This window comes from Strongylocentrotus purpuratus, unplaced genomic scaffold (assembly GCF_000002235.5).
Source record: "Strongylocentrotus purpuratus isolate Spur 01 unplaced genomic scaffold, Spur_5.0 spur5_contig_813, whole genome shotgun sequence".
In the NCBI taxonomy this organism is placed as follows: Eukaryota; Metazoa; Echinodermata; class Echinoidea; order Camarodonta; family Strongylocentrotidae; genus Strongylocentrotus; species Strongylocentrotus purpuratus.
The window spans coordinates 148,189-161,413 of record NW_022145517.1 but is presented as its reverse complement, the minus strand read 5'-3'; the positions used below and the strand labels follow the sequence as shown (position 1 = coordinate 161,413).

The window sequence follows — 13,225 nt, the reverse complement described above, 5'->3', positions numbered from 1 at the left end:
AAATAAAATGTTTTCAAATTCATGAGAAAGGTGAATTTAAAAAAAACTAATCTAGTAACACAGATTTCAAGGGATGTTTATGAGTAAGATATTCTTGTAAACCAATACTTTGTTTCTTCTAAATCTGTGCTATTTTTAAATTTGTTTTGCATTACCACAATGAAACAGAATCTGGTAATCCAGTGATGCATAAAAAGGGTGATTTATCTTTTATGAGGGGCTGACCATAAAAATTGCCCATGTCATTAAACATTCAGTGGATTTACCCCAACATTGATCCCAATGGGAGACTTCGGTAAGTATGGCATAGCTGACTCACAAAAAGGGAAAGCAGACATAGTGGTCAGAATACGAAACCGTTTGGGGTTTTATGTTCGAGATAGATGAGGGGTCGAATGAAATGAGGTATGATCAAAACTGGTACGGGATATCTACTTGAGAAAGATAGATGATAGCAGGATGGTGGATGCAAAAATAAAAATGTACTAAACAGAATAAGGAATTGGCAGGTTGTAGGTTTATATCTACCATAGATGGTTCAGGGATCTAATATTATTTAACACTTTTGAAATTTAGGGATATCTCTAAAATAAACAAAGTATTTATTCTTATGGTTTTATTATCACTATATGATATCAAATAGGTTCGCATTATGTTTAATGCCTCTGTAATTATGTTTCAAACGTTTAATATTTACTTGATGCCTAATTATTAAGAGGAAAATGTATGCATACATTTACAGTGGATGAATATTTATTCAATTAATTGAGAGAAATGCAATTTAAGTTTTCTGTTTTATAGGAGCATTTCTATATATACACAATTAGGTTAAGGGTATTTTGAGAAAGACCAACTACTTGACTGTCATCTAGTTCCTTTTCAGGGAGGTTCAATAATGTATTATTCACTGTTCCGAAAAGGAGTTTGAATCAGGCTAAAATGGGTCTTTGAAAAGTGGCAACACTCTTTTTTTACCAGTCTTCCCCTCAAACCTGGCCTCTCTTCAAAATTTCAGCAGCATACGAAACATGACAGCTTTGTCACCTGGGTGCCATCAAGGTCCAGGTAGTGCAACTTAGTTAGAAAGGTCACGATAAGTTAAGTTCATTATGTTATGGTTTGTGTCAAATTCGTCCTGTCTTTCTGCCGGAAATGAAGATGTGTTTAGGGAGTAATAGAGGGTGAAGTTTAGAACCTCCTCTCCAATTAGTGCAAGTCTGAGAGACACTATGTTCTTGCTATTGGAATGATGGTGGTAAGGTGGCAAGATGCACCTCAGGTCTGATATACGGGTAATAGGGTAAGAGTAGGCCAGCCCCCACTCCTTTAATGTTTACAAACCTTCTAGCAGAGACTTGAAATGTGTCTTTGGTATATAGATGATTGTATCTAGTTATCTACCATCTATGACAGTCGTTCAAAATGTTTCTGGATAGAAGTGGCTTTTCTTATGATTTTTCGCTGATTTGTCGCTACCTGTGATGAACCTAGGTCCTTATCTGATTTGATTTCAGTATTATTATTATTATTTTTGTTGTTGAGAGGGGGTCGAAATTACCCGTATGTGCAAACTCTGCAAGTACATTGTGGTTAGGTTATAATGCTAAGTCGGCTAATTGTTTTGTGTGGAATATTCATACAATAGCTAACAGAATTGTAAGAATGAGGAGAATTAGATCATTTCCTGAGAGCCAGAAGAGTATTAACTTCATTTTTTAATAAATGTGAGTTAACGCCTTTCTAGCTGACAACAGACAAAGGAGCAGGTCAGATTGTATCTTATTTTGCCCAGTCTTGTATAAAAAGCCACCTGTAAGCAAGGAAGGGCAATATCGCAAACGTGTCACAGTGTCTGCACCAAGTAATAGCTCTTTCTAGCTTCAGAGGTTCACCTCAAGGTATTTTCTTCCCGATTTTCTTAGTCGATGATGTATGAGTAGAACATCACGCCAGCCTGCTGATGTACAGGGTGCCTCAGCAAAATAGGACAACCTCAGGCAAAAATTATATGCAATTGCGTGCACCAAGTAATAGCTCTTTCTAGCTTTAGAGGTTTACATCGAGGTCTTCATCTTTGGTCACTTATGCCTGAGTCTCAGGAAGATTGGTAATCTTTAGGCATAAAATCATATGCAATTGTCTGCACCATGTAATAGCTCTTTCTAGCTTACAGGTTCACCTCAAGGTATTTTTTTCCTGATTTCTTAGTCAGTGATGTATGAGTAGAATATTAGTCTATTCTTTGGTTAAATAGGGTGTCCCAGCAAAATATGATGATAATCCCAGGCTTCAAATAATGCGCAAGTATTACTCTAGGGCATACCAAATATATCTGTCTGTCGTTATAACCATATAATAATCATGATGGTAAATAATCTAATTCCTTTTTTCAAATGATCATCCTGGAGTATGTTTCATTCAACAAATATCAGATTACTACTAAATGAAAAGTGTAATTATTCACCATAAATTCTATTTCCCAGGAAATATTTCATTGTTTTTCATTTAAGTTTATCATTATTGTTGTAATATCATGTTACATTTTCTAAGAACCATTACCTGAGTCAAGCTCTGGCAAGTTTGAGATTTGTTATAATTAACTAATAAGTGTTACTTCATTTGATTATCGTGCGTGTAAAGTTCATTTTAAGAACTGTATCATTGTAAGCAACATATTTGTATGTTGTATCATCAAGTGAATCCATGCAGTAGACAACTATGTCCTAAGTAAAGCTCTTCGGAAAAGTATTTTATTATGGATGCCATTTCTTTGCAATGCATGTTACCACTTAATACTGATAACTGCCATGTTATTTCATGAGTGACTCAAGATTCACATTTTCTGCCATTTCTCTCACATTTCAGATTTCTTTTACAAGTAACTTTTTATTCATATCAAAAGATTTTCACCTCACTTGTCTGCATTTTTGTAGATATTGTAAGAGCATGACTATGTACTACACTGATTTGAATGAATTTACATTTTCCATCAAATATCTTTTTATAAACTTATACAAATTAATTTTAATTAGCATGATAATAGCATGTTGCAAATTTAGGAATATTTTTGATATATATCATCAATTCTTTTTCTGAGGCTTTTTCCCTCATTCTTGCTTTGTAAGATTGTGTAACTCTTCTTTTGTCCCTTATCCATTGCCAACCAAACAGGAGCAGAGTTCTTCTTACATGTACTCTCCTTAAGCATGATGAGGCTGCAAGTTGAAATATGATTCCTGGATCTAAACCACTCCCAAGTTATGTAGATTTGCATAATTTTGAAGAAGAAATCATTTAAATGTGATCACTTGATCAATACTTAGGCAAATCCAAGGAGATTTGTCCCATACACTACAAAGTCCCAAACTACTTCAAAGATTTTAGTATATCTGATGATGGTACAAAGAGTATAAATAATTTTATATGGGACACAACATGATATGACATACCTTGGGATTTCCTTCTTACATTTTTTTGAATTTCATGTTTTGGTTCTCTATCCTTCCTTGTTGTAAACAGTTTGCTTTCATAAGATAAGTTCACATGCCCTTGCTGTTATGTAATCCTATTCTGTATCTTTCACCCGACAGACGGAGGGGACGCTTTCCCTGAGCTTCCGAACCAACGAGCCATCGGGCGTGATCATGTACAACCGAGGTGCTGATCACATCACAGACTTCTTTGCTCTGGAGTTGATGGACGGCTATCTGCACCTGATCCTAGATCTGGGATCTGGATCTATTCGCTATAGGGCCGATTCTCTCCCTCTCAATGATGGGCTGTGGCATTCAGTCCTGCTCTATAGGCATCATAATAGAGGAACACTGCAGGTAAAGTAGTGATGAATGTATTGTCTTGTGTTTGAGGTCGGTAGAAGTCATTCAGCTCAACCATTAATTAATTCCCTTCACTGGCTTCCAATTCAACAGCGAATCATTTTTAAGTTACTCTTATATGTCTATAAATCATTGCACCACCTAGCTCCTAATTACCTGTCTAATTGTTTAACTTTATATACACCAAGCAGAAATCTCAGATCTTCAAATGATAACCTCCGTCTAAATTATCCAATTACACGTGTCCAAGCCGGGGATAGGACTTTCACGGTAGCAGCATCCAAAGGGTGGAATAATCTCCCCATGTCCATCAGACAATCTGCCTCTATCGATATTTTTAAGAAGGCTCTGAAAACTCATCTCTTTACATGAATTCTCCTCTATGTTTAATTATTTAATTTAATCAATTGAATTTAATATTTTATATGGAATATCTAATTGTAGCCTTTAATTACTACATGTAGTAAAGACCAATAATATTATTTGATGTTAGCGCTCTGAGCCTTATGGGAATGGCGCCCTAAATGTTCATTGTATTGTATTGTATTGTATTGTATTGTTTGTGTTTAACGTACAGCATAAATGTTCAAGAATCATAACAATTACAGTATTAAATTGCTTAATCAGAAAGAAATACCATTAGTTGATGAATCTATGGTCTGTATGTTCTAATGCTGAATATCCTGGTCCTGTTGAATATTACAGAAAGAACCTTACATACAGGGCATCAATATCAGTGGACATGGATGGACATTATTAAAGATGGCAATTTTGCAATAGATAAAACCAAGAAAAAAATTAAGGGGCATTATTTTTGGAAGTTCTTACTGATGATACATGCAAATCATGTGAAATGATGGAGCACTAGGAATAAGTGGAGCAAATATTTATTAAACTATCATTTGTGGCCAATGACATTGGAGGAAATTAATGCTAAGTCAAGTAAATAAATACTGACTTACCAATTACGAAATAGTAGTAAAGAAAACATCTGTAACATGATTATATTTTGAAACAACAATAAATTTTGTTCTTCATATCATCGACTTCTTACAGCATTTCAAAATACTTTGTTACTACATTTTTCTGTCACTGCTATGACTACTTGTATGAATCTCATTCCTGTCATTCACAGATTGACAATGAAGACCCAGGCAAGTTTAACGTTGGAGGTACAAGTAAGCATCTCAACCTGGTGGACCATCTGGTGCTGGGAGGAATTGATTTTGTGAATGATTCTAACTTCTTACCAATGGACCTATACAGTGGGGCATTGAGGAGGGGCTACGTAGGGTGTCTCAAGAACCTGGTCCTACAGGGGACCTCCATTGATCTTCCTAGCTATGCTCTAAGACAACATACTGGTAATGAGATTGGAGTCTACTGCAGGTAGGTCTAAATGTACATCTTGGAAGTGATCTATGTCCTAGACTAATTATGCAGGTGGTTCTATTTATTGATAGTGTATTATTACAATGAATGGGTATGAAATCTTCTTTTAAGTGCAAGTGGGGCATTAACTCTATATGTAGGGCTATTAGTTTGTTAATTATCATTTAAATTTGTATGATATTTTCTGATGAATTTTTGATAATTTTCCGTTATATTATTTCCTTATTGTTTGATAATTGGTAAATCCACAGTGTAACAATTTCCAAAGTTCTTTGGAAATGCAAAGGAACGTGATGATATGTGCTGTGATGCCATCCAAGAACAGGATAGAAGTGTTTGTTATGATTATCGTACTAGCTTAATCTATTCATGTGTGTATTTTGTTGAAACATATTGCGATCTAGCCTCATCTGTTCTTTGACAATGTAGGGACGAAGAAGGGCAGTGTCCCAGCACCCCTTGTAGTCATGAAGGAACATGCACGGAAGGCTGGAACAGGTATATCTGTGATTGTCGTATAACTGGCTATACGGGAAAGACATGTGACGAAGGTAGGTTACCATGGCAACTAGTCACATTCTACTATTTCTTTGGCTGGCATGTTTCACTCACGTCACTCTAACGCACTGACTGTAGCTTTATTAGCAATTGAAGAAAGTTCTTTACATGTATCTGAAGCGCAGGGGCTGTCTAGACTGAGAATAGCTTATTGGAAAGTGAGATCACATGTGCTGATATGTTGCTGGAGACTTATTCAAAAGCACTGAAAGATATTCATCTAGATCTGCCACACCCGTCTGGGTTCTTGAATTTACCACCCTCACATGTACTTTATTGGTTTGGCCGTTAAAATATGCGATTGCAGTCCTGATCGAATGTTCTTTTGTGAGAAATTACAACTATTCTTCCAAACCTGACTTTGTGATGTAATTTCAAGTTTTCCTCCATACATGGATTGATTCAAAAATGGTGTAATGAAACTATGGATCAAATACTCCAAGAAATTTCTCATTATTTATCAGAACACATTGATGATCTCACTTGTAATATGCAATTTAGAATCATCAAATCTACTGCAGATTTTAAAAAAATAAAGCGAGCTCAAATTATATTCTTGAAAACTTCTTTCTGTTCACTGGATTTAGCATTGATATAGGGCTGCCAGTTTGTTGATATGACAGCAAATTCTTATGTCATATGGACTTCTTGCTTGCTCTTGCACTCAAATTGCTGCATTTTTATTTCTCACACAGTATGAAAGGCAAAAGTATTTGTGAATTTAGGTTTTCGAGGAGTATGTTCTTTGTAAATACCTTGAAATATGGGGATGCACCTTAATATGTTGTTCATTTGCAAACAAGCAAAGGGTTTTTGTGCATGGCATGTGGATTGGATTGCGGTGTATTTTGCACAAAGTTGCTTGAAGATAATACTACTCATCAATACAATGTTGAAGTCTTCTCCTTATCTTCTCCTAATCCATTTGATATAGCCACTGATTGGTACTGCATCTAGGTTGCTTGCATCCAAGAAACCAAGTCTTGGAAACTTTAGTTATCTTGGACCAAATATTTTGAAATGTTAGTTTTGTGTTCAAGAAGAAACTTTTTATTAATGAAACTTGATAAAATTTTGCATATCGACTGATATCAGTTTTGATTGGATCTTCTATCAAAGGAATCAGCAAACACATGGAAGTACCGGGTATGTGAATGTGAGAACGATAGTTAGGTCATGTTGCTATATTTTGGGCATTATGAAAATGTAATCGATAGTCTAGTCCTTTCTACATGTCAAACAAGACCTAGTTGGGGGTGGTAATTAAATGATTGTAAATTTGGAGATTATCAAATTGATGATAAAGCATAAATTTATTTTTCAACAAGGACAGCTATTTACCTAGATGTGATCCTTTCAATGAAGTTGAGAAGATAACTAGTAATTTTCTAAAATAGCAACCTGGATTTGCTTGTGACCTGAAAGCTTATGACATCAAATGGATTCTGAGATAGTAAGGAGATATACTGTCTCTTTCTTCAAATTGCATTTCTTAATTTGTCTATCCTTTCTCTTGAACCCTAGAGCATTTGCACTTGCATGATTAACAAATGCGCATAGTAATAATGGCTTTAGTAGAAATTGATGAAATGCTCAGAGGGAATGGGTAAATTTGTAGATTACCCAATGTTTTTCAACTGTTATGTACATTTTAGATTAGTTTATTCTTCAGAGAGGGTGTCATATTAACTTCAAACTATGTCAAGAAGGGTTTCTTAATGCTGTGTAAAGTAACTAAATAGCCAAGTATGCCTGGCACTTTACAAAAATTGAAAGAAATACATATGAATTGGGTCAAGAAATTTGCCATCTCCACTTTTGAATGAAAATTAGTCAAACCTCATTCTGGAAGACAGATGTGGACTTCAATTCATTGATTCTCACATTACTGTGTTTATTATAAGATAACATCTTTATTTTTCACCTATCAACACTGTATACTGTTATCATTTCAATCAATTAATGGCATTTTATACCTGAGGGTTTTATTCTTAGAAGAAACTAAAATGCAATCTTCAGGGCGTATTATGACACCCTTTCGGATGATACTGCTCTAACATCTAGAATTGTCATCTTTCTACTAACGTTCACATTTGCATGCTTTCCAACTGACTTCAATGGAATGATGGATTTTAAGTTCCCTCACCAAATTGCTACTTGCCTTGTGCCATCCACTCTATTTAACTCTCATTTGTGTTCACATGAGATGTTCCAAAATTGATATACTATCCATCAGCCAAGTTTATAGGTTTCATGTTTGTAAGAATGTCAATAAAATATTCCTTATTTTTAAAAAAGGAAACGGGTAAATGGGTTCTTTATGTATCAGCGGAAACATTCATGAAGTAGATTACCTCATCAAAAACATGGATGATTTTGAGGTAATGGCAAAACTCAATCTCTTTCCTAGCATGATACATTTTTCTTTTTGAGGGAAGGAACATGATCATATATGTTGAAAGAGGATCTAGAGTTGGAATGGAATGTTTTAACCAAAAAAAAAGTCAGTTGGAAAGGCATTGCTGTCTGTTTTGTGACTAATACTGTGTGTGTTCAGCTGTTCACATATGTACACATGCAGACGTCATTATCTTCTTAGTTTGTGCATCTTGACTAATCTTTTGCAGGCTCCTCTGCAAGATCTAACCTTTCTTGATTCACTCTTCAAAACAGCATACTTCTTCTCTCTGCTTTACTCATAGATATTTTACTGGAAGATCTCTTCTTAAACAAGATAACTATCCAGTGAATTTCATTGGCAATACCTGTTATACTACCATTTCTAGTCAATCTAAACACTTTTATTTTTTTTCTTATGTGTGTTAAATCTTTATAAAATAAAACATTACAACGTGTATCCATCTTTAAAAATGATTTCAATTTGTATTTTTTTCTCTCCTTACTATTATTTCTGTTTTGAGATCTTCCAGTAAAATAATAGGAATAGTATCTCCTTTTAGTAACTACCATCCATCCCCATTTTTGCTTCCATGACATCTACTAACAATTCTCTGCTTGCCCCTACTCTTCCAAAAATTGGAATCCTCCTCCTCCTCCTCCTCCTCCATCTTCCATCCTCCTAACAATCTATCCCTCAAATGCTGCATCACTTTCTCACGAAAAATCCTAACCTGCTCTGTCACTCGCTCTGTCTGCTTTTCATCAGTGTTCACCGAGGAAGGAGGTGAGTTTTACTAACATATGTGAGAGCATGTGGGATTTAGGCTAATTTCCTGGAATACATACAGGTACTAAAAATGTGATTTTGTCTTTTTAATGGATAAAGATGCAATAAATTGTAGTGACTTTGATTGTAGATTAGAATGGCTGATGGGTGATTGCATCATGAACTTGCATGCATCTTGAAATAGCATTGAAACAGATTTTTTTTTAATGGTGTTTTTTAAAATAACTTTTTAAGACTCTTAAAAAACAAGAATTATCCACCCCTTCTCTCTCTCTCTCTCTCTCTCTCTCTCTCTCTCTTTCATATTCTCTATTAAAAAAATTCTCTTTTTACCTTTATAAATCTATTATTTATCTATTTATCTGCAAGAGTCTTCCATGAAAGCTGCACTACTTGAATAGAAATAGGACTGGGTCAAGGAACATGAACTTAACCCATCACATACTGAATGATTTCATTCCCTTAGGCTCTATTGGCGCCAACTGGCTCCCATAGCCAATGGGTTAACAACTTCATAATTTCAATTACAGCATCGGCCAGTGGTTTAACCGTTTTTGAAACAACCATAACAATCAAAGTAGATAAATGATTGAGGACTCATTGTGCAGTCAACCAACTGATTACACCTTTGCATTATTAATGAGATCTCAACGGGGGATGGATAGCGCCATGTTTGCAGCTAAACTGAATGGCCTTCATGCATTCTACCAAAGGGAAATGGAATTTTGTTTCGATTCAGTAGAGAAGTGCTCCACCTTTATCACACATTATGTCACACATTTATATGGAGATGAAATTACCAGAATCTTTAGTACTAAATGTATTGGGGGAGGAGGAGGGGATGTGCATTCTAAAGACGTTATATCATAGGCTGGTTTGGCTGCTAGAGCCTCCCCTCAAATTTATTCTTGATTAAAAGATCATTAATAGATAGCTATCCTGCCCTTACATTTGAGTGGTTTTTTCAGTCTAAGCACTGGGTTTTAGAAGTACTAATAGAGCCATGTTATGCTGTATTAGGTTTAAAATCTTCTTTTGTTATCCATGCAAAAGTTCAGAATTCTATTCTTAGATTACCTGAGCTTAGAGACTCAAACTAACACAGGGTACTTTGAAATAATTGCTTGGTTTATATCCATGCGGTAAGTTTCATTTAAATTTAGTCTAGATCATGGAAGTAATCCTATAATAGGTTTCAAATTAACGGACTTTGAATGAGGAACAGTAGATGGGCCACAGTCCCTGTTCTCTTTGACGCTCTGATTCTATAACAATGATAACCTCCCCCTCTTTGCGTCTCCTCCCTCACACAGAGGTAGCACGACTGTCATTCAATGGTAACCAGTACATGCGCATCACGGTATCAGCAAACTCCCGTAGCAAGGTAGAAGACATCTTCCTCAGGTTCCGCACGCGCTTCCCGGACGGCCTCCTGGTGGCGACCTCATCCGATAACGTGATTGATATGCTGATGGTGGAGGTGAAGCAAGGTTTGATACGAGTGATCACCAACTACGGTATTGGTCAGACGATGATCACCGCAGGACACGGTCTGGATGATAATCGATGGCATGCAGTCCATGTCCAGCGGCGAGATGACCGTCTCATGGTCACTGTGGATAATACTGACAGAGCAGAAGGTAAGGACAACTATCTGTTCTGCTCAATAAAAATGTTTTTTATATTCATTTGTTGTTTCTGTTGGAACTCCTCTACTTCTACAAAATACTTTTTGATATACCTTCAGCTTGTCAATTTAAATTACCTTTCTCTCTATTGACCTCATGTGACTCTGTTGCTAATTTTTTTCTATCATCATTATTATCCAAAATATATAACTTTCTTTTCCAGTATCATATATTTCAAGGAGGAAAGAACTCCATTTCTGTGAATATGCATATGATAACCCCTGTGGATGATTATCACATAATATTCAAATGTATATATTTTTCTGTCTTCATGAGCTATACTTTCCTTCACTCACTCTTCCATCTCTCATCAATTTATGAGCATCTCTTATTTTGAAAACTGACAAGAAGGTGTTTATTTGAGTTAGCTAGCAGAAAGTCAAAATCAAAATGTCAGAGAATGTTTTTATGTTAAGATTAATATTATGAATGAATTCAATTAAGTTCTTGTGTTAGTATTCTGTCATAAAATTCTATGACATTTTTCGAAACCGAACCTATTTCAACCTTTGTTAAAATAAAATTTGAATTTCCTTTATCATATAAATGATTTATAACCCTCCACAAGAAGATTTATAACCCTCCACAAGAAGATTTATTTCCATCTAACAGAAACCTGTATTGAAGCTTTAATCAGTCTTTCTATAAAATCCTTGAAAAGTCCTTCATATTCCTACAAGTATGTAGCGGATCCCACTCAGAATAATTTCTCATCGATGGCTTCTTCAAAGCCACTGGTAGGAAAATCCCTCCAAAGTTGACAAAGTTTTGAACCCATTTTATTCCAATTACTAATGTAAGGTGTAAAGTGATGCATCTGCACAGGGTGCAGTATATCCGTTTTGTATTGAAAATTATCCTAATCTATGGAAAGGACTAGTTTTTTGTGGTTCATATACCTTATATGCTTCATTTTCAATCTCTTGCACAGTCTGTTTATCCTTTCTCTCATGTATTTGCCATTTTTCCTTTATCCAGTACTCTGAATTTATCATTAACTATCAATTTCTTTTACCAGATACAAGTTTCTTTTCTCATGCCTTCATCAAATATATAATGGGACTATTGTCTTTATTTCTTATGATATATCCTATTGTTATCAATCTCCTATGTGTTTCATATACTATCTGTTCGGTGTATGAACATCTCTACAGTTATCAGAATTTTATCCTATTAGTCCCATATGCATCTTGTCATGTTAGTCATGTTAGACTCCCCGTACATGTAGCTGTTCCTATTGCATTCTAAATCAGTTTTTTTTTCTTCAGTGTTTGCTTATCATATGTATTCTCATTACAATCATGAACATTCCAAACTTCAAAACAATACTGATTCATCGATCTGCCAGTCAAAATACAAATACATGTATGATGTGGAACAAAATTAATGTGGTATTTGCATTACGTAATTCATCCATTATTAAAGTTTCCAGTCTTTGAATATATTTTTATTTTTTATTTCATATCTGTTTTTATAATCTTTGGGTTCAACTTAAACTTTGATATCTTTTTCCAAACTTCGTGATTATTATAATATCATCATTCATTTGATGGAATTAAGCTATCATATCTTGCAAAATGTTTTAGTTGTCATTTGGTCAAACACTTAATTTAAAAGCTTATGTATCATTATGTCTATGTACTAACATCTGTGTGTAAATCAAATTGTTCAAATACTAACAATCTAGTTTATTCATCTTTACTCCCATTGAGAAGCTTCAAGAAAAGCGCAGAAGAAAGAAATTCAACTAATTTAATTAGGAATGACTATAGACTTTCATTTATCCAGAAACCTATACTTGACTTTATTTGTACTCAACTTATATGCCTCTTTCTTTAATTATGATGAAGGAAAATGGCAAGCCAATTTTCTTATAAATGCTCCTATTACATCTCCATTGAATTCCATATTTTTTTAGATGAGATGGATTTCAGACATCAAGAGAATACATTTCTGAGCTTTCTTGCTTCAAGATGGGTCTTAGTGAAGATGAATATTTAATTTAAGTTTTGTCCAGGTGTATTATCATGTTTATTTTTATTTTTCTCCCATTGATAAAACATTGATAAATCTTGAAACAGATAATGTGCCTCGTCATCCTAATAATGGTGAGATAAATGAAGAACGATCTAGAAGACTTTGATGGTCTGTTTGGACTATTTGGAATGAAGTTTCTTCTTTGTTGAATTAATTTACTGATGAGGCATGATATTCTGACAATTTTGACCTTTCCTTCGATTTTATTTGTTCTCAATGAGGAATGTCTAGTGATGATCGGATCAAACATGATCATTGATTTCTTTTTGTTTTTTATTCAACAAACAGTCTGAGTTATACTTTAGACTGCTTTATTTTCTTTTTAGAGAATGAATAACACAAACCAATACAAGTGCACTTTTATCACAATTCTCACATTTGATAACAACACAGCACAAAACTTTGCATGATTTTTAAGCATGTACCTGCATTGCACCTAGATAGATGCTAATAAATCATTTTTTAAAATTCATTTTGCACTTAGTGGGCATATCATAACCTGTTTGCATTTCTCTTCTTTCTCTGTA

The 13,225-nt window shown here is 34.7% G+C and overlaps 1 protein-coding gene across 7 annotated transcripts in view; it reads left to right on the top strand.

Moving 5' to 3' along the window:
- LOC581904 (neurexin-3) overlaps positions 1-13,225 on the top strand; it is a 120,877-nt gene that overhangs the window by 91,547 nt on the left and 16,105 nt on the right. For all 7 annotated transcript variants that reach the window (XM_030978600.1, XM_030978592.1, XM_030978587.1 and 4 more), the window contains 4 exons: positions 3,591-3,830; positions 4,972-5,225; positions 5,658-5,779; positions 10,287-10,613. In XM_030978600.1, coding sequence (XP_030834460.1) covers positions 3,591-3,830; positions 4,972-5,225; positions 5,658-5,779; positions 10,287-10,613 — 943 coding nt within the window. The remainder of the gene's footprint in view (positions 1-3,590; positions 3,831-4,971; positions 5,226-5,657; positions 5,780-10,286; positions 10,614-13,225) is intronic.